The sequence below is a fragment of the Amia ocellicauda genome, chromosome 8 (genome assembly GCF_036373705.1).
Source record: "Amia ocellicauda isolate fAmiCal2 chromosome 8, fAmiCal2.hap1, whole genome shotgun sequence".
Classification (NCBI taxonomy): Eukaryota; Metazoa; Chordata; class Actinopteri; order Amiiformes; family Amiidae; genus Amia; species Amia ocellicauda.
Window position 1 is genome coordinate 27,894,521 of NC_089857.1, and position 22,290 is coordinate 27,916,810.

Here is a 22,290-nt window from a genome sequence, read left to right on the forward strand (position 1 = left end):
TATTCACCACAGGAATTAGTATAGTTCCATGTCACATTCAATACCTGCAAAATATTTCCAAACAAAATATTCAATTGCTAACTTCCATATTATAACATTGAACCATTAAGGGAATGCTCAAGTCTTCCAGCCTATCAGAGCCATCTATGAACAATATCTCAAAGGACACCATCTTATCTAACCCTTAAAGATTCAGTGTGTGCATATAAAAGCAATAATTGCTTCATCCAGTACATATTATAATGTTTTTTGTATTCTTCCCATTCTAGCAAATTGATCAGCTTATAAGTCTTGCAGTTACACATTTAATAACTTGCATGTGAACAATACATCTAAAAAAGAGATTCAGCTGCAGCTGTAGCAATATCTATACTTTTTAAAACCTTGCTAACCCCCCCAACCTCACCCCCCATGTTAGGCCAAATATTGAATTATACATGAAAGGGACACACAATTAGCTGATCTGATGTAAAGCACTGCTTGCATTATTCTTCAAGTAATACTTTCAGAAATATATCCAATATCAATCTACAGCTACTGGGTTTTCTGCTCACAAGGTTGGTGAGTCCAACTGTGGCTGACAGTGGTTGTGTCCAATCTTTGCAATGTTTGTATGCTAGTTCATACTGCCTTGAAGTGCAGAAATCATTTTAAACTGTTGACTTATGCCAATACACAACATTCATGTGCACATTCCTAATTAAAAAATAAAATAAAACATCAAAAAACTCACCAGCAGGTGACTGTAGTTCCCTTGGGAGCCTTAGGGGAAGGAAAACATTGCTTCTTCCTCCAAATCCAGCATCAGCTAATGGATCACAAAACATGCAAACAAATTCCATTCCCAAAGCTTGAATTATTTATGATGTGATTATCCTCACTTACCCTTCAGATATGGTGTGTACAGCATTTTGAACTCAAAAATATCTCATGTTAATGATATTTTGGGAAGTGTCTGCTGGGGCCCAATCGGTACATCGAGAAGTCAAATTGCAATGCATCAGCTCATTCCGTCAAATAGTGTCCCGGTAAATCGAATCTCTTGTGGAAAACACATCACCATGCTATCAACAGATGTTTGACTTTCTGAAGTGGCAAATGTGTACCTGTTTTTACAGCATATATTCTAATCAATAGGAGTGATTGATAGGAAAAGTTAATCAAAGGCAAGTCACTGTTTATTTACACGTTTACACGTTTACAACGTGAACTATATGCTTATGCTCATGTTTTTAGCAGTAGATTTAAGCAGCATGGTGGTGATTAATCCTAATCCACCTGGGGCTTGTTGTCTTGCTTAACTGATCACGAGGTCCAGACAAGGCACTTAACACAGATCGCTAGATCTATGAATTGGAGAGTTACAAAACCTACTAATGAGCAGCATGACTGAAACCCAGACACTGACTGTGGGTATATGGCCATAGATACACAACACACTGTCCACTGTGTGCCTCAGGTGAAGGGTTGACCATTATGCCCAATGCACTGGCCTCCTCTAATCTGTCTTCTGCTTTTGGATGGAAGAAATATATATATATATATCTTAACTGGAGGTAAAAATAAAAGGATTCCCTGTCTTCCCTGCTAAGAAATTGAAGGTAAACCGCCTATTGAGTTACTTGCTACCAGAAGACAAAAAAAAGCCTAATAAAGGTAAGTTTATTTTGCTCTTGTCTATCTTAATGTGGTGAATGCAGTAGGTGAGATGTATTTTTAATCGTATTGCTGGACTGGTGAAAGTAATACATCAGGTAACTATTAAGGAATTCATTACACAGCACATGTATTTTGTGTATTATTCTTCAACATCAACAAGCCTACATGGTACAATTAAGTGTCTATTAGGGGCCTATGTTGAAATGTATTACATTATTATACAGAAGAACACACAACATTTCAAATTTACAGTGTTACATTGGGTTATGTGTACAACAACAACAACAACATCGTCAATCTGTACATTCACAGCCTGCAAACTGATGTCAGATAAGTGTGAATTCACTTTTTTTATTTTTATTTTTTTACATATTCACGGCAGCAAACAGTTGAGGTGTGGATGGGATATATAAACGCCTGATAAACTGATCTGTTTGTAGAGCTGAGTATTGTTCTGCATTAAGTTGCTTCCCCCACATTGCTTAACAATCTGCTTTGGCTTTATCTTTAGGGTATTTTGTGAATTGAGTCAGATAATAGCAATATAACCAGTAGCTCCAGTGTAGTTTTCCCTCGTATCACTCATTGTTATTGTGATCCTAACATAAAAACTAATCATATTATATAATGGTTGCCATGCTTACATTTTACAGACCTGTATGTATTTCTTTTGTACTGATGTAATAAAATAAAAAATAAAAAATCCTTTAAAAGTAGTGCTCAGATACTGCTAATTGTATGCACTCCCATTTCTTTAGACGTGTCAACTTGCATATATGTATAACATGAATCCGTTCCTTAGTCACCTTGAAGCCGATGCCATTATTAATGCAATCCTTTACTTTCCATATTCCATGCCATGTGGCTTTAGACCCTTGTTTCTTATGTGGTTTTACAAGGTTAATTTGAGAACAATTTGTTGGGTGTGTGCTGTTGTGTGAGGCTACCAGGTTTATTAGTTGTAGTTAAAGAGGCAAAGCCATTTGTAAAATATACTTTTATCTCAATCCAACTCCACTGGAATTCTTTGTTATTTACAGGTTTACAGACAGGGCTACAATGTGACTCTTTTTTTTACTGTCTCAGTGTATTTTCATACGGCTTGCCACCGTGAATTATACCCTGCTGCCTGAAATGTCTTGCCTCAGTGACACCAGCCTTCTTTTATGTGTCGTCTAAGATAGGGGAACCATTTAATGAGCCGCCTGGTTTATGACACATGCGTAACCTGAGGGGTCAGAGGGTCTCCAGGACCTGGCTTGGCGATCACTGATCAACCATCAGCAGAGGGAAAGGTCATAAAGCGTACTATTCACACCTAGAGTCCTCATTCGCCTTTGAGACAATATCAACTTTTTCACTCATAGCACTTCATATCACGAGTATAGACTGCTCTGTGGTATTAGCTGCTAATGTGGATTTAAAAAATAACATTAACAACAGATCCATCTTATTCTCTCCACTTAGTTGAGTGACATCCTTTAAGAATGGCTTCGTTGTGGGAAATAAAGAAGCCTACCCTGGATAATTAAACTCCAGACAGCTGTCCTGTACAAAGGAGCAGTATCCTCTACTGTAAGGTAAGATATACATTTAGTCAGAGGGGATCAAGGAGCCTTTTTTTGGGACAGACAATGATAGATTGACATTTGCCAAGAGCTGAGTTAGTCACAGCTAAACTTAATTAGGCCAATCGGAGAGGTTAGGAGGATTGGAGGCATACCTGAATAGCCTCAGATTAAAACCTGTTGGCTAGTCATGCTGAGAGCCAAGGCGGACTAGCCGCACTTCTCTCTTGGTGTTTGGTTTGTTCAGCACTTCAATTTTGTCTGCTCTTTGTTTCTTTTATTCTGGCAGTGGGAAAGCAAAATACCATGGGATGTGGTACATCATCTTCAAACGACTACCGGCTCAAAAAGTCAGAAAGAGGTATCTGAACTGCTGTAGTCATTATTCTCTTTTCAGTATAATAATCATAATAATAATCACCATGACCATAATCATATATTAATTTAGATGGCATCTTATTTACAGCTTCATACATTTCCTGATAGCATCTGTATAGTAGATCCTAAAAAATGTGGAGCCTGTACTGGCAGTTGCATGTCCTCTTATGTGGAAATATTTCACAATCAGATTTTCTTTCCAGCTAGTTAAAATTTAATACCGGGGCTTTTGAACCACATGAGGAAAATCTATAAACTTCAAGTGATGTCCTGCCATAACACATTTAACTGAATTTATTCTTATTTTCATGCAAACAGCAGAAAGCTTGTCAATCCCAGGTATAGTTCAACACCTTGTTTTACTATATATGTGGTGTGTGTGTATATATATGTATATGTATTTATACTAATGTTAATTAATAACAACTCAGCCATATCAATTACTGTGCTTTTGCTACAGTGTAAAAGCAAATAGTGTAAATAGACATTTTTTAAATAAGAAATGTCTAGGCTCCAACACTAGCAAGATGTACTTGTGGCTATGCGTGACTTTGTGCAAAAAGACAACTTTTTCCCTTTTTTTGCATCCTTTCATGTAGCTGCTACAGGTAAGTTATTTATTTTCCTTGATAAAACAGTAGTCCAGTTACACAGATGATTGTGTAAACTTGTATATTAGCAACGAATATCCCTAGGACCTTGTCACTGTTTCTTTTGAAGTTTTTGGACGTTTTCAGTATCTTCAACCTGCACTGTTTTTTTCTGTGATTGGTGTTTCACTGGCTTCTTGATGTGATGTTTTTTTCTGAAACAAATTATTTGTATCCAGTAACAGACTAAAAGATAATGCTCAGCTACAAAAACAATGTTTATAAGAATACACCAGTATTCCATTTAAGATATATATATTTAAAAAAAAAAAACATAAAAAACATAAAATATTCCACATCTCATATTTTTGTCTTCCAGCAATCACATTGCACCCTTGAAATTAAACTAATGCAATAACAATTTCCAAATAAAGGATACACACACTCTCTACTGACTACATTATTTTCATATCTCCAGGTGCTGCGTTTTCTAAATGTTTTCATGCAACGTTCCAACTTTCTGCACTCAAGAGTTACCAAGGACAAACTAGTTATGAGTTTTACACTCCTATGTGCAAGGGGGAAAAGAAAAGCTGTTGATTGCTACTATACATACATTTCAGCAGAACAAACTGCTAAAAACAGTTCTTGGATTTTTAGGACCTTTGATTCATTTGGAGAATGTGTGATGTGTTATGCACATTTTTGCACTTTAATGACAGTAAGGACTGCCATGGTGTTACTTAGATATAATACTTATTTAGGACAGGTAGAACAGATCCCTGAATAGAAGTCTGCCCCGTGTAGTTTTTGTGAACTCAACAACAGTGGATGGTTTAACAATTATAAAAGTGGTTCCATGTTCAGGACATATCCATATGTTTCCAATCACAGCTAAAGAGTCGCAGGTCTCCTTATCCAATTCCCCAGGACACATATTTTCTGTGTCTGTATTGTTTCTGTTTTTAAGCACTGAGTCAAATGTACTTTTTACAACAATATAGTTCACCTTCCATGTCTTAAGTCCTTTTAAAAAAATAAATCCAGTGTGTTGCCAAACTGGGATGGGATTGACTATCTATATGAAACAAAGTGAAGTTACACTGGATATTAATCAGTATATTTGTGTGTGTGGGGGGGGGAGGGGGTTCAAGTTGGTTGTGTCATCATGTACCTGGCGATGTTTGTAGGCTTGTTTGCCTTGTTTACTCTCCCCAGCGATAAAAGCGGCTGTCCTCATCCAGCGATGGTACCGTCAGTACGTTGCTCGCATGGAGGTCCGAAGAAGGTGCACATGGAACATCTTCCAATCAATAGAGTATGCCGGGGAGCAGGACCAGATCAAGGTTGGGAAGCATCGACAACTTGCCCAGATTTTAGGGACAAATATAGAGTATGTTAGGCCGTAGAGACAAGGGTCTCGTAACTTGGGAGCCCAGTGACATTAATCGAGAGTGGCTGAAATGATTTGGGCAGAGGCGTCCAATCCTGCTCCTGCTCATGGAGCCTCAATCCAGTTAGTTTTATAGGTCACCTCTTTATCACCAGTTTCCAAAGATAGAGTCTACTTGTTAGTTATTGATCAATTTAAGCAAGTCACTAGTTCAATTAAGGTCTGGATGCAGGCATGTAGGTTTCCTTTCAGAATTGGGGAGACACTTCCCCTATGCCTATGGAGCAGGACATACATTGGGGGTGACAATTTTATATTCTCTCAACATTGGGGGGGACATGTCCCCTCTAAACCTACGCCTACACTACCGGTCAGACGTTTTAGAACACCTAAATTTTTCCAGTTTTTATTGAAATTTACAGAGTATCATGTCTCAATGTATTCTGAAATTAACGCATAGAACAAATAAACAATTGCAGATAAAAAATAAATCATGGAATCATTTTGTTTCACAAAATTTAACCCCCTCTGGTACCCTTAAACAGTCACCAAATCCATGTGCTGCTCTTTAATCCCATGTGTACTCTTCACTGTTGTGTTGTTTGCATTCTCTGATGCGAAAAATGTGTTTTTTATACCCCCCCCCCCAAACGTCTCTGTGTTTGATAGAACATGGATTAATTGTTAGGTTGTTCTGAACAAAACAAGCCTATTTGCTAAGAAATCCGATAGAAAGTGAGTGGTTTGTGACCGTTTGAATGAGAAATGTAGCACTCTGGTCAGGGGAGGATAACATAAACTGCTGATTACACAGCCAGTAGAATAATAGCTAATTTTTCTACTGAAATAATAATAGGGTGGCGTGTTTTCATATTTATGTTCTGACTTTTCATAACACTAATTTAACTGTAATGGAATGATATTACTTTTTTTTCCCCTTTGAATCAAATAAAATGAAACTGCAAGATCATATGGAATTGTAACCTCTTTTTAAAGTTAAGCTCATCGACATTTACTCTCACAAATGGGGCATTAAATATTTTGTGAAGCCCTTCCCTTGACTATGGAATAACTGCTGTAAAGCACATCTCTAAAGTCCAGGCCTTCTTCTTTCTCTTTCAGCTGTACAACTTCTTTGGCTATCTTATGGACCACTTCACACCGTCTAGCAGTAATGAAAGTAAGTGCCGGTTCTTTCCTTTGTTTTATAAGTGCATTTTACATATCATTTACACAAATGGAGCAGCATTTACAGAACGCGTTACTATATATACGAACGCTCCTGTGAAAATGTCATTTCAAAACGGCTTAAAAGTTGTGCGTCACTTTTTTTTGTCAGGGAACTTGATATCCCACATTTTCAGTGAAAACGAGAGTGGCAGGGATGCCGAGTACGAGAGAGTCTTCGATTACGAATCCATCGAGCTGCCCGAGTCCTACACAGGGCCTCATCTTTCATTCCCTCTCACGGCCTCTCATGCGACTGCCTTAGTGGAAGCCTTCAGACATAAGCAAGTAGGTATACATATGGAGTGATATACTACATGGGCTGCGAGAGTAGCTTGTGTGGCCAGACCCCAGCTTAGATTCGAACTGCTGGCCTCAGGCACACCTTCAGGCACCCAATGATACGAATATCATGCTATTGATCACCACAATATTACAAACATTTCCTAAACTGAAGCATTTTGATAATTTCACCATGACCATATTATTGACAATAGTAGTATCAATACTATGGATAAAGTGCCCAAGAACAGACTACTGAAAAGTCCACCAACTAGACAAACCAGAAGAACAATGGAGAGAAATCCAGAAAACTTGGAATCAGCAGACAGTAACCTAATTTTCATGCATCCATAGTTATTAATTATTAGTCATATCCAATTTAATCATAGTCACATATAAAACAAACACAACAACATTGATTCCATTAGGGAGAATTTTGCTCTCATTGTTGTATAGTTTCTTTTCCAGCAATCATTTATTTAGTCTTTTTCTTAAATTTTCTGAATTGCAGTTGAGGCCCATACCTAATGTCATTATTTGGGATTGCGAGAGTGCATCTTAGTCCATGCTTTTTCAAATGGATTTTTGTCTGAAATAAAGTCTTCTAATTGCACTCATCCATTCCTCCTAGTAGCAGCTCCATGGTCGATATGTCCTACAACTTCTTTGCGAAACATGGAGACACCTCAAACTACTGCCAAACATCAACCGAGTGTCCACCAGTTACTGTAAGGAGATAACTATCTGTGGTGAGAACCGCTCTCTCTAAAGCTTTAAAAACAGGCCTCTCTTTGTCTTTGCACTTGATGGATTGTGTTATTGTTGGATTTCTTGCTGTATCTTGTAGTTATGAAATTCTTCCAGGCAAAGTCATAACAATATGGTCCAACAGTTTGGGAAAGTGGCAATAGATTAATATTTTTCCCGCGAGATTGGTCAGGGAGGCTGGTTCACTGAAGCCTTTAAACAATATTTGGAACACCTGTTTCATTTCAAAGTCATTGCATTTTAAGCTGGCATTGTAATTACAAACAAACAAATCTGTTTATTTTCCATTTGTAGGAGACTTGCACGGGAATCTGGAAGATTTGTTATTAATATTTTATAAGGTAGGTGTCACAGCCTCAAATATTCCTCCAGTGTCCAGTTAAACCATTCCATATAAGCCATTTATACAAAAAAAAAAAAAAAAACTGCAAACTGTACATATAGTGCTCAGTGTTTATGATCTCCCACTGGGTAATTATCTCAGTCCACGCTACAACATACACATGTCCCCCAAAGCATTCACTGACATATCTACCTATTTTAATGCTGGAAGCCAACAACACAAACAGCAATGATACAGTTTGAGAGGGAGGACTGATCCCCGTCCTACTGAATACAGGGCAGGCCCCTTCTTCACTTAGCAAGTCCCAGGTCTCTGTGGACAAACTGAGGACCCACCCAAATCAAGTGACACATAGTCATTTGTGCTCTGCCCCATACAGGACTCCAGTCATAGTTATTGTGATATAGTATAGATACATACAAGCAAACTGTATGTTTTACAGGTCTCTTTAAATCATCATGTGACCTGGGGAAGGGCTTCCATTGGCTTAGTGAACACAATATTTAGCTTATCTGCGCCTCACTGTCCTGCTTGTTATATTGATTCAGCCAAGGTTTCAAATACTTATTTGGAACTGATAATGTGGCTGATCAGTTGGAAATTTCAAATGAAATATAAATTGATGTAAGACATTTGAATTCACTGAATGATTGAAAGCTAAACTAATTATTTTTAATTTAATTAAGGACTTTATTTAACTTACAGAGAGCTTAGTTGGAACAAAAAACAGAAGGACATTGAGACCCCAGGACTAAGGATGAGAATCACTCCCTGATAACAATTCTTTTGATAGTGAAATAGTGCTATAAGGTTTTTCAGCTCTGGGACTGTCAATATTAGAATAAAGAAAGCTGTTTGCCATCTCTTGCTTCTTTCCTTCAGAACGGTTTGCCATCTGTTGAAAAGCCCTATGTCTTCAATGGAGACTATGTGGACCGAGGCAAGAACTCTATTGAGATTGTACTGATCCTATTTGCATTCCTGCTGGTGTATCCCAATGATGTTCACTTGAATAGAGGAAATCACGAGGACTACATTGTGAACTTAAGGTATGACTAATATTAAGCTAATGCTGAAGATTTTAATTTCTTAGAAGTTGTGGGAGGGAAAAAAAAAAAACATTTTTTTTCTTCTTTCCTTCTAGGTATGGCTTTACAAAGGAAGTAATGCAGAAATATAAGGTAAGCTTCAGATTAACTTTATATCATATGTTCCAACAAAGCTGTACTTTACCAAGACTGAAAATACTGCAATGAATAGCATTGACTTTCCAGAAGCTTTTGTTAACTTCTAGGTTTCTTGAGACTACAGCCCCATTCACACAGAAACTGTTGTAGTCTTACGCATGGCATTTTGTTGCCGGAAAGGTCAGTGTGAAAGGATCTATGCCGGCATATCGACACCAGGAATTTTCCACCTCACGACCTAGTCAAGATACTAGCAAATTTGCGGCAATGGGTTTGTGTGAATGGAGCAGGAAAAAATGCCAGACTATAACCCGTCACGTCCTTGTGTAACGGGGCTCATATGGTATATAAGCACTTTACAAGTGGCGTAACCCTCAGAAAAAAATCAGTGCAGTCTTAAGCCTCCCATGTCGGGAGACCCGGTATTTTGGCGTAGCAGGCTTAACACTCTACTGGCTGGAGCCACTGCGGTGCAGAGCGCTGGGAGTGACGCCTGTGGTGCGAGGTTCGAATCCTGCGCGGGGAACTCTGACTGCACCAGCTACACTTGTGATCACCTGATGCAGTACTTTAGCTAACTGGCATAACCAATCACAATAGAGTGACTTATTGTTTGCGTTTTCTTCCTAAGTATTTGTGGTTTTCAACAGCCTTGGTCCTGAGCACGAAACAAACTGGTGCTCTGTTTAGAACAAAGAGCCAATTAAACACAATGGAAGGAAACTGGCAAAATGGGGAAATTATCAAACGTTTACAAATACGTCCAGAAAATCGGTCCGTGTCTCCTCTCCCGAATCCACAGGCTTCTATTACATGTCGATCCCAATGGCTACAGCGCTCTTCCGTGCATTCTGTCATGTGTGAAAGGGTACCTCCCAGCATTTTGCTGGCACTCAAAGTCAGTGTGAATGGGGTGCAATAGGCAAATGCTGCCTACTTTTTGCTGGTATGTGAGTGTGAAAGGGACTTAAAAGACAAACAAAACATTGGGCAAGATTACACCTGAAACATTTATTTTCAACATGCTACGAATAAACAAAGCATTAGTTTGGATGTCCTTAATATTTTTTAAGGATATATATTTGACATATACATTATTGATATTAAATTGTCCACAAAATGGCAAACTAGGCCAACACCTTTTCAATGACCTTTTTTACTTAATAACATAGTGGAGGTTTAAATAAATGGAGAGGTGTCTCTAACTACAGCAGGCTTAGAGCGGAGAGATGCATCTACTCAAGTGGCTACAGACAGAAGGGGTGCTTTGAGTTCATCCCTGCAGGGGCTATTTTTACTCTTGATCTGGGTCACTCCTGCAAGGATAATATGATTAGCGAGTCTTCATTACAGCACAGCGGCTGCTGGCTGTCAACTCTGTGCCATTTCTAGCACTGTTGTGGGTCAGTAGCCAGTAAAGACCAATTACACTGGCTAGCTAATTTGAAGCCCTCTAGAAAGCAGATTACAGAGGGTGTGTTTCCATGTCGGTGTGGTGTTGTTTTGTTTTGAAGTCAAATTTACTGGGTTCCAGAATGATCAACAGCATGTGTGCCTGAGGATCCTATACATAAAACGCTTACTACCACGCCAGATTAACATCTCTTATCCTTGAAAATGGAAAAAAAAAAAAAAAAAAAAAAAAAAAAATGAAATGGGGAGGTGCCATATACTATTTTTAAGAGTTCTAATTAAAGGTAACAAATGCAAATTAAATGCTCTTTTTTTGTAACACCGGTTGTTTTTTGTTTAGTTTTTTACAGTATCCCTTTGAGAAATCAAAATATTCTTGTGGTACAGCTGAGTAAATTGAAATCCCTTCCTCTTGATTTTGTTCTTGCTCAGGTGCATGGGAAGAAGATTCTCAAGCTGATCCAGACAGTGTTTAGCTGGTTGCCACTAGCCACTGTGATCGACCAGAAGGTCTTAGTCACACACGGAGGGATCTCGCATACCACTGACCTCGAGCTAATTGCCAAAGTTGACAGACACAAAGTAAGCAGCAACAAGAGTAATCTCTTCATTTTCTTGCTCCCTGAGAAACTCCTGCATGTTCTATGTATTTCGTTCCCCAATGGCATCTGTAACAAAGTGTCATTCCCTTAGACTCAGAAGTACACAGATGTATGGTGTCTGTAATTGACATAGCAGCACTGTTGCGTGTTTGAGCTGTGAAGCACATATGCTCAGAGATGTGCCTGAGTCAGCAGTTTTCATCCAAGATCAACTTACACAACACACCAGTACCTAGTGCAAGCTTTATAAAGAAAATGAAGTAATTAATATGACAAAAAATTGTTCCAGTTATTAGTATCCATGTAGAAAAATCCTTCCTTGCTTTTCGAATGAATTCAAGTTACAGTGGTAACAGACAATTCAAAATTTTGGGATCTAAAATCATAATAAGAAAAACCTGGGTTACATTTTCCTCATGGAAAAGCTGAGAATTGACTTGTAAGGTTTCAAATTTTTTAATAGACTCACCCAAATACATTTCCACCATGTTAACTATGCTACACCTTTTCATCTTCCTTGTAGTACATTTCTACTCTGAGGCCTCGCAAGATGAGAAAGAAGCAGAACGTATCAGAATGCAGAGATCCTGATTCACCTCAAGTTGAAGGATGTGCTCAGAGAGATGGTCAGGGCCCAACTTCAAGCAGCTTACACAGAGGGTCCCGGTCTTTCAACTCGGGCTTGAGCCCTCGCTACGAGTTCAGGAGGAGGTCCCTGCAAAGCATCTCCCAGAAGGTGCGGTGCTCAGTGGAGGAGGAGCTGCAGAAGTGCCGCAGACAGGTGGGCTTCAGTGACCTCTTCAACGACAACAAGCACTCCCTGTCGAATTCGGATTCCGACTCCGAGTGCTTTGAGATCTGCGAATCGGACAACACCGAATGGAAACAGGTAAAGTCACAAGCCAACCAACTGGAACACAGAGACAGACAGGCTGTTGATTGACAGGTTTTAAGGTCCACTGTGTGCACATATGCAACATATAACTCAAAAGAGTTCAAGAAGTCTGGAGAACTGGCCCCAGAAAGAAAACATTCACGTACTCGGTTCTCTCACACATCTTTAATCACGCAGCCCTCCTGAAGGGAGTTACTTACCAGAACACAGCTATTTCAATTAATATTCACTTCCTGGGTACAGCAGAGTAGGGAGGGGATCTCAAGTTATTCAAGCAAATACAAGGAAAAAAGAAGTACTAAACCCAAGAAACCATGCAATGACCTAAAATCACAAATGCATATAACCTGGTTACACACACTCTTGTACTTGTAATCTCGACTGTGAAATTCACTCCATGTTTGGACTGATACATTTGGAAATGTACCAAAACATGAGTAAGTTCCCATAGTAAGTGACTTTAATTCATAGAGCTGCAGATTGCCTTGACAGGCATTTAATTCCAAACAGGACTGTAATGGAACAACTAAAGTTTTCTTCACTGTAAAATTATTTGTGTCTAATCCTTACATGTATGATTTAAAATAAGTTAATAGGTCGGTGAATGTGTCTCTTATTATATAAGAGACATAATTTCCCGTAGTTTGTGCAGCCAGTGTCCTTATATATTATTTTTGTTGGGTTTGTTTTCAGTCTTCAGTCATAACCACAAAAAAACACAAACATAGAGTTTTGTATATATTTATATAAAGGCCTGTATAAAACAATATACAAGTGATTACAGCATTTAAAAAAGAAATAAACAAGCATTTCTAGTGTTTGTTCCTGGGGAATATTAGCCATCTGAAAAATACCATGAACCCATGTCCCCTCTAGTGGAGTATGTTGTTAATGTATGGAGTGCATGAATGTCCACAAGATGAAACTGAATTCAATGTAGTTTGAGCACACCGACTGCACCACAATTTCACAAAAACTCTTGCACAAAAGAAACTTTTATAGAAACAATGGACACATAACTTAAATTACCTTATCAGACATTGTGTTATGTATATAATTCCAAACAGGACATGAAAGGAAGAGATCTTAGTTTAGGATCAATTTTGAGGGTGACAAGATTCCTCCGACTTGGACGAATCTGCCGCAGTTCTTTTATTTACTTGAATGCATTATTTTTTATGCGTAGATTGTGGATATTCTGTGGAGTGACCCAATGCCCCAAGACGGCTGTATTCCCAATGGTGTGCGAGGTGGTGGCTGTTACTTCGGCCCCGATATCACAGAAGAGGTACTGAGGAGACACAATTTGCAGTTGCTCATCCGCTCACACGAGTGCAAGCAAGAGGGCTATGAGTTCTGCCACAGCCGCAAGGTAAGCCTGGGGTAAAAGCCCAATGCTGGACTGAGCGCCAACAGGATGCAAGATAAACAGGAAACATTATGATATGACAGTGGCAATTAAACTCTTTAGGGTGCACCCACTCCCAAAGTTTCAGGGTCGGACAAATGCATCAATGTTCATATATCAACAAAGCAACATTGCACTTTCCCAATGGTCAATTGCAACATTTCACAAATATACTTTCTACTCTTCTACTCTCTGGCTAATTAATACACCGTTTGTTTAGTTTAGCTTAGTTCAAACAATATGATTTCTGATCAGTGAAAAAAGTGTAACGAGCAAATGGGAAGGAAGTCAAGTACTTCATTCAAAAGACAGACAAAGAGCCATGTGGGAAGTCTGTGTGTGTTAATGACCGCTATAGTTCATAGTAAGAAATACAATAAAACTAGATATGGGTGGGTATTTGAGAGCTTGTGGTTACAAATACATAAATCATGGAAAATTAAAAGTGAAAGTAATACACTAATGTGGAGGTATACTATCGGTTTCTGGATAAGCAGAGCAGTAGAACTTGGGCTATTAATATGTTCTGGGCTGTCTACCGTGAGCCAGGAGGTTTAGGCAATATAAATAATGGAGACTATTTCTGGGAATTCTCAAATTACTACTATAAGGTCAGAGAGCTGGAGCCAAGGGTAGTGTGCCAGCAGCAAGCAGTGCCAGTACTGAGCGCTGTCATTTATTATCTGTATTGGGAGATTTGAACTCCTAGATGGAGAGGCTCCATAAGGTACACACTCAATGAAAAGGTTTATCAACTTGTGAATTGCTAAATACACATACAAACATATATACAGTAGAATACTAAATACCTATAGGAGCAACACACAAATTAACACCGCACAGCCCTTTTCTCTTTTGGCTGTGGTATACCATGGGGTATCCAGTGCAATCCAAGCTTGCTAAACACAGTAACATCCTGGTAACCGTGGAATAGTCTTGGAAACCCCAGGAACCATCCCTGGGAGAGTGTAAAAGGCAATGTAGAAAACAGGAGAATTGAAATGTATATGCAATGTTGTGAATGTGATGAATGTTCACAAGGGATTTATATAGCATGACATTGGGTGCAGGCCAGTCTTTGAGCGTAGTGATGGGTGCAGTCCTGGGGGAGAATTTCTGGCACCTTAGAGTACATGACCAGAAGAACATGATACTATTCCTTTCATGGCACTGGCAGTAAGTCAGTATCGCTGAGAATATCACAAAAGATTCTGGAAGGTTATGGAGCTCTTCAGGAAGACGCACATCACACTGCCCTCCCTCGATGCTGAACAGTTAGGACAACACACTGCAGAAGAAAGTGTTCTCAGAGCTGCTGTGAAGCCCAGACTTCAGAAGTGAACAGCATTCTGCAGAACTGATTGGGATGCATCCCAATATCTCCACAATATATGTTTCTTTACAATGGTCTCGGGAAACACGTTGCCATCTCTTTATATTCTCGTATGACATAGCAATAAGATCCTACTGCATGCAATTTCCTATTGAATTGAATGCATAAGTAATTACCCCCTTTGCTAGGACATGCCTGATTGAGCTGTGGTGAAACCAATTGTCTTTAGAAGTCATGTAATTAGCTGAATGGAGTCCACCTAACACCTAACCTTTGTCCTTCACAAAGTGGCCTTTATAGGAGAGAAAAAAAAACTCACATCCAATCTCAGGTAGTTTGCCAGAAGGCATGTGGGAACTCTGAGACCATGTGGAGGAAGATTCTATGGTCTGATGAGACCAAAATATAACTTTTTGGCTTCAAAACTAAGCGCTACATTTGGGGCAAGCCTAAGACCACACATCATCCTTACTGTGAAGCATGGTGGTGGTAGCATTATGCTATTGGGATGCTTCTCTGCAGAGGGCAAAATGGATGCAGCAAAGTACAGAGAAATCCTGGAAGAAAACCTGCTGAAGTCTGCAAGAGACCTGGGACTTGGGAGAAGATTAATCTTCCAGCAGGGCAATGATCCCAAACATACAGCCAAAGCCACAGTGGAGTGGATTAAAACAAAAAGGTCAATGTCCTGGAGTGGCCCTGTCAAAGCCCGGACCTCAATCCAGTAATGTTTATATGTGGAAAGAGTTGAAAATTGCAGTTCACCAAAGGTCCCCATCCAACTTGTTGGAGCTTTAGCAATTTTGCAAAGAACGGGCAAAAATTGGTGTGTCCAGATGTACAAAGCTGGAACAGACTCATGGCTGTAATTGCTGTACCTCTTCCAAATACTGACTGAAGGGGATGATTACTTATGAATTCAAGTAATTTCTGTTTTGTATTTGTAATTTTAGAGCAATTTGCAGATTATTTTTCACTTTTTCCTGTGTTGATCAGTGGTAAAAACTGCTGATTAAATCCATTCAATTTCATGTTGTAATACAATATGTGGTAAAGTCCAAAATTATGCATTAATTTATACATTTCACCGAAACCAGATTAACAGTTCGTACTAAGACGCACTAATTTATAATTGTCTGCATGCCAAGTGACACTCGGCATCTGCACTAATATACCACTTACAGAAATATTCTCTTTTGAAATGCAGAAATAAATGGTGACCAAGGAAACCCCATGATGTCCTGCCTAAAAATGTGTTACAGTAATAAAACAAAAATATGAATACAAAGACATGCAGGTCTGTAGGGGAAACCGAAGTTCACATCTGAATGTAACATTTTACATTTGAGTGTAAATTATATCAGTTTTGCATGGCAATCACAATGAAAACATTCTCATTTGAGATGTAAAATCAGCCTCTATTAAGATTATAATATGCCCATTCAAGACAAGGTCCTGTGAAGGATGCTGAATGTTATTCTCATGTATTCTCCCCATAGGGAGGTTATACATTTTCTTGTAATGATATATAGTTTCTGTTGCAGTGCACAAAGTAGTAAATATCTCCGTTGTAAAACTACGGTTTCCTCCGACACAAAAACGACTAAAGCTACATCTACAGACCATTTTGACCGTGTGTTCTTCTAGCCGAGCCTTTGTTCTCCGTTTCTCTTACTATAACTTGGCTCAGGACTCAGACTGACAATAGGGTTTCTTTGTCAGAGAGACTTTTCCTCCTTTGCTTTTCAGAAGATTACACTGGGAGGAGGGTTGTAGAATTATTAACAGGTAACAGTATTCACACTGATTTTCACTTAAAAGGCTGCTCAATAATCCTCACTTGATTATTGTAGGTTTATTATATATCAGTACATTTGTTTCATGTGAATGCAATATGCCACAGCAAAAAGAGTACAGTATATGAAACTGGCAGTTTTCTTTAGCGTTTGCTTTATTTTAGTTGCATACATTCTGAACACTGAGCATGAACACTTTAAACAATCAGCGCTTTCTCAAATCCTAACAATATTACAGATGTTGAAATAAATATGAATGCATCGGATGAGACTTGTTACATTCAGACTTCTCATTCATACATGTGCCCTGATTTTGTACTCGCACAGGTCTTGACCATATTCTCTGCCTCGAACTACTATGAAGTGGGCAGTAACAGAGGAGCCTATATAAGGCTTGGTTCTGATCTGATCCCTCACTTTGTTCAGTACCAGGCCAGCAGAACAACCCGCAAACTAACCATGAGGCAAAGGTAAACACAATAATCAATACATATTTAAAAAAAAAAATCTACTTATCAATCTGGCCATCTATATGGCTTTTCTACGGTTGAAAAGGCATCACTCAATTCTGTTCTCTAATTACTGTTATGTACATGCTGTCCATGCATTTCTAAATCTACTCTACAGCAAAAAATAAATTGTTACAGCATTGCAAGTTAGCCATAGACAAAATAACCCCTTAACAGCCTATAAATATTACCGCCTCCTGCAAAACCCACGTTGGCAGATGGATTGGTGTTTTCCATTGGCTGTCAGAAGTAGGTGAATGTAACACACCAGTACTGTGGCTTCAACCCAAGTAATTGAGATACATTATTTAAATGCTGGTTGAGGACCACCAGTTACAAAGCTGGTGCGGAGTACTGGTTAGTATTTTATAACAGGTGTGTGTCAAATTCTGTTCCTGGGGTGGGGGTTATAGTGTCTTCTGCATTGTGTGTCAACTCAGATCACAGCTACTTCATTGGTCCTTTTACACAATAAACAGGATTAATTTAATATTTATGCTCCAGGGTCCTGCAAGTTCTGTGGGGACTCTCAAGTCAGCAGCCTAGTTCAGGGATCCTGACATTATTCAGCATTGGTCCCCTTTACCCAAAATGGCTTTGGTGTCTCATAGGGGTTCCCAAATTTTAAGCTATCACCTATATTCAAAAACAAAGCCAAAATCACATTGTAAAAATACTTAACTCCAATTCAGAATATAATATTGAAATAATCAGTTACTCCAACTGGAACCATACCTGCCAGACACCATGGTCTTCCAGGAACTTTGTTTGCTTTCTAATGCTGTAGAAAACCAAGTCATGTATGGGAAAAAATAGCCACTGTGCATTATAGTTAGAACCTGCCGTTTTAGTTCATGCTGCACTTTTGATCAATTTCTTATTAATCACAATCCCACCCACATAGTCATTTTTTTTTTTTTTAAACTGAATGCAATTTAAGGCACATGTGGACACTTTGTTTTTTGCAGAGTGGGCATGATTGAACGCTCAGCACTGCAAGCTCTGAGGGAACAGCTTTTTGCTCACAAGTCAGACATCATCAGGGCCTTCCAGCAGTATGACAAGAGCAACACAGGTAGGCCAGACCCTCTTCTGTGTCCTGGTATCGGTCAGCCCTGTTCATTCTCCATATCAAACCTGGTTTCATTGAAACTACTGGAATAATCACCAGACACAGCCATCCAGTAAGTCAGGACAGTACCTCTACTGTCATGACTATGTCAACAGAGCTGCTGTATCCATAAAATGCATCTTAAATCCTAATCTTTCATCCAAAACACAATTATTTTGCAACGTTTCCGTTGTATTTTTCTGGGAATGCAGTTCATGACTTCATTACATGACTTCATTTTTATATACCATTTCCTGTCAAAGGTTTAAGTGACTTTTTTGGCTGATGTAATGGACTAACGATTTAAAAGCATGCGTTCAGGTCAGATATTCACAATAAGTTTAGCTGATGTCATTAACAGTAACTTCTTACATTGATATCAGAGAATTCTGTCTATTACGTAATAAAGAAATAAAGTAGTGTAGTAAAAACATTCTTGTGAAATGTATTGCAATGAAGATAATGTAGATAAGAAAATGTCACATTTCACAATTGTGTAATCCAGTGGACTTTTGCTACCATCTTGGGGACTGTTTAAGTACTACACCCTTAGAACTAATCTCTGTTCTGTGTACCAGAGATCACAATTCTTTTGTCATGTTGAAAACACATTAGCAAACAAGACATTTAACAATATGCGTCAGCCTAACAATGAACTCCTGAGCCCAATAATATTAAAACCAGTAACTATAGAAATAACGTGCATGTAAAATCACCAAGCAGACACAAAGACGGGACTTATCTGGTAGTTTATCTTTGTGCATCCTACAGAAGACTGATCTATTAGCCACATGCATTTAAGTCTTGTGGGGAAACCTGGACATACACCGATTAGCAATAACATTATGACCACCTGCCTAATATTGTGTAGGTCCCCCTTTTGCCACCAAAACAGCCCTGACCCGTTGAGGCATGGACTCCACTAGACCTCTGAAGGTGTGCTGTGGTATCTGGCACCAAGACGTTAGCAGCAGATCCTAAAGTCCTGTAAATTGCGAGGTGGGGCCTCCATGGATTGGACTTGTTTGTCCAGCGCATCTGTGGGATGTTCGACTGGATGAGATCTGGGGAATTTGGAGGCCAAGTCAACACCTTGAACTTGTGATTCATCAGACCAGGCGACCTTCTTCCATTGCTCCGTGGTCCAGTTCTGATGCTCACGTGCCCATTGTAGGCGCTTTCGGCAGTGGACAGGGGTCAGCATGGGCACCCTGACTGGTCTGTGGTTACGCAGCCCCATACGCAACAAACTGCAATGCACTGTGTGTTCTGACACCTTTCTATCAGAACCAGCATTTACTTTTTCAGCAATTTGAGCTACAGTAGCTCATCTGTTGGATTGGACCACACGGGTCAGCCTTCGCTCCCCACGTGCATCAATGTCGCCGGTTCACCGCTTTTCCTTCCTTGGACCACTTTTGATAGGTACTGACCACTGCAGACCGGGAACACCCCACAAGAGCTGCAGTTTTGGAGATGCTCTGACCCAGTTGTCTAGCCATCACAATTTGGCCCTTGTCAAAGTCGCTCAGATCCTTATGCTTGCCCATTTTTCCTGCTTCTAACACATCAGCTTTGAGGACAAAATGTTCACTTGCTGCCTAATATATCCCACCCAAAGCCATGATAATGAGATAATCAGTGTTATTCACTCACCTGTCAGTGGTCATAATGTTATGGCTGATCGATGTATGTACTGTGTGCGATGTTCTTTTAATAGAACAGGGTTATGTACACATGGCATACACTAGAGCTGAAGGTGTCTAATCGCAGAGCTACTCTCCAGTACAGTGTGAGGAATTAATACAAATGAAAAACATAGAAATAGTTTTCTGTTGGATGCCCCAAATCAATGTCAATGTTGCACATTAGACACATTTGTCTTTCCTACCTTGGCCCAGGAAGGATATCCGTGAACGAGTGGGCGACTGCAGTGGAGTCCGTCTTGCAGCTAGGCCTGCCCTGGCGGGTACTGCGCCCCCAGCTGATGGCCATTTCTCCTGAGGGATCCGTGGACTATCACACCTGGTTTGAGGAACTCGATATGGAACAGCCAGTTTCAGAGGTGAGCGAGCAAAGAAGCACAAAGTCTCTGGTCCAGAAACCATGTTAGAACACACCAGAACACGCTTGGCAAGGTTTACTGTGATTACTAGTCAGGGACATTACATATGGGTGGCAAATTATTGATTCCAAGCCTAGTTGCCTGAATTTATGTTTGTCATATTATGTTAGTAGACTTGGAAAAACCTGCTCTTTGGAAAGGCATTGTCTTATTATCGAGTTGCAATCCAGGTTACCTTTAAATCACCAGATTATATGTGAGAAACATGCATTTACTGTGACCTATAAAACTAATTGGTTTGGGGGCTCTTCAAGATCTGTATTGGAATCCCCTATGGTATGGGTTGTTATATTTATCTGATATGCTATTATAGTGACTAGAATTATACTAGAAAAACCATCTCATCGCAATTGGAAATTCTTGACAAAATAAATGGTTGATTCTTATTGGCTTAGTTTTCTTCACTGTTGCCCCCAGCACATACACAACAGTCTACTGGAGACTCTTTATAGGAACAGATCCAACCTGGAGACCATTTTCCGAATTATCGACAGTGATCACTCAGGTGAGACCGGCTCAGATGTCCGTAAACACTAAACACACAAAACTAAATAACAACCAGATTCAATCAGAACTGCGATCCACACGCTAATTGTAAGTTACAACCCAATATTTGATGGGCTCTCTCTCCCTCCCAAACTAAGTAGAAAACTCCAGCTCCAGTGTCTTTGTAAATACTATAATAACCTAACCAACCCTCTCTCCTTTTGTAGGCCTCATTTCGTTTACGGAATTTCAACAAACATGGAGGCTGCTCAGCTCTCACCTGAAGATAGAGATCACCGACAAGGCCATTTCTGACTTGGCTCTCAGCATCGACTTCAACAAGGACGGCAATATAGACATCAATGAATTCCTGGAAGCTTTCCGACTGGTTGACAAAACGCACAGCGCTGAGAGGGAGGGCAGTCTACCATTGACAGACCCCGGGGGACTCCTATAAATCAATGACTTTCTGAAACTTGACTTCATTATAATAACCGGATTTCATCAAGTTGTGACTTTTTAAAATTACCTCCCATTAGCCAAACATAACATCAAATTTAATGGTGGTGGGGGGTATAATCATATTTTGTTGTTGTATTCGTCAAGTATTGTTATTTCTCAGGAGGAGCAGATGTTATATTAAAAGTTTGAAGTTTAAAAGAAGTTTGAGCTGCCAGTTTTACATTTGTCAGGAGTGAAGCAGTACCAGATCGGAGCAGGCAGCTTAAAACAGACAATTACAAATAAAAAATATCTGCACAGAAAAAGTGTACATGTTAAAAAAGTGTTAAATAGAGCTTGACAGTTAAATCAAAAATGAAGCCTGAAAACTTTGAGTACTGAAATATTGTGCTTTGAAACTACAAAAGCATATGACATTCACACTTGAGCACACGGACTGAGCATTAAAATAACAACCATATCTACATGTAACTAGACATTATATAGAGGACATTGACCATTGCAGCTTTTTGTTTCTGCGCTCCACAGAGGGAAATGAAAGTTAACAGGTTCATTTTGTGTAATTAGACCTGCTAGTGCACTCATCTCAGCTATGCAAAGCCAGCCTTATCTTTGTTTACTGGATTTGCATTAAAAATGGTCACTATGTGCCTAAATGACTGCTCTGTAATAACAGTATTTATAATTGTCATTAGCACGGTGCTGATCTATGTATTCGGCTATTTTAGCATCTGTTCTGAGAATAACTAATAAAA

At 39.3% G+C, this 22,290-nt stretch overlaps 1 protein-coding gene across 1 annotated transcript; it reads left to right on the top strand.

Moving 5' to 3' along the window:
- The first annotated feature begins 5,416 nt into the window (after positions 1-5,416).
- On the top strand, positions 5,417-22,287 carry ppef2b (protein phosphatase with EF-hand domain 2b). The gene is made up of 15 exons (XM_066710903.1): positions 5,417-5,541; positions 6,711-6,768; positions 6,928-7,103; positions 7,732-7,846; positions 8,160-8,206; positions 9,091-9,257; positions 9,353-9,389; positions 11,241-11,390; positions 11,934-12,299; positions 13,492-13,677; positions 17,170-17,312; positions 18,320-18,426; positions 20,364-20,527; positions 21,005-21,092; positions 21,301-22,287. Exons 1-15 carry the CDS (start codon positions 5,467-5,469, stop codon positions 21,528-21,530), a joined length of 2,109 nt encoding a protein of 702 aa, XP_066567000.1. The 5' UTR covers positions 5,417-5,466; the 3' UTR covers positions 21,531-22,287.
- The last annotated feature ends 3 nt before the right edge of the window (positions 22,288-22,290 follow it).

Excerpts from the sequence above, each read along its gene's own strand:
- ppef2b (XM_066710903.1), top strand. The coding sequence starts at position 5,467 with ATGGAGGTCCGAAGAAGGTGCACATGGAACATCTTCCAATCAATAGAG. Across the intron at positions 11,391-11,933 it reads CCAAAGTTGACAGACACAAA|TACATTTCTACTCTGAGGCC; the intron begins GTAAGCAGCAAC and ends TCTTCCTTGTAG. Across the intron at positions 13,678-17,169 it reads AGTTCTGCCACAGCCGCAAG|GTCTTGACCATATTCTCTGC; the intron begins GTAAGCCTGGGG and ends GTACTCGCACAG.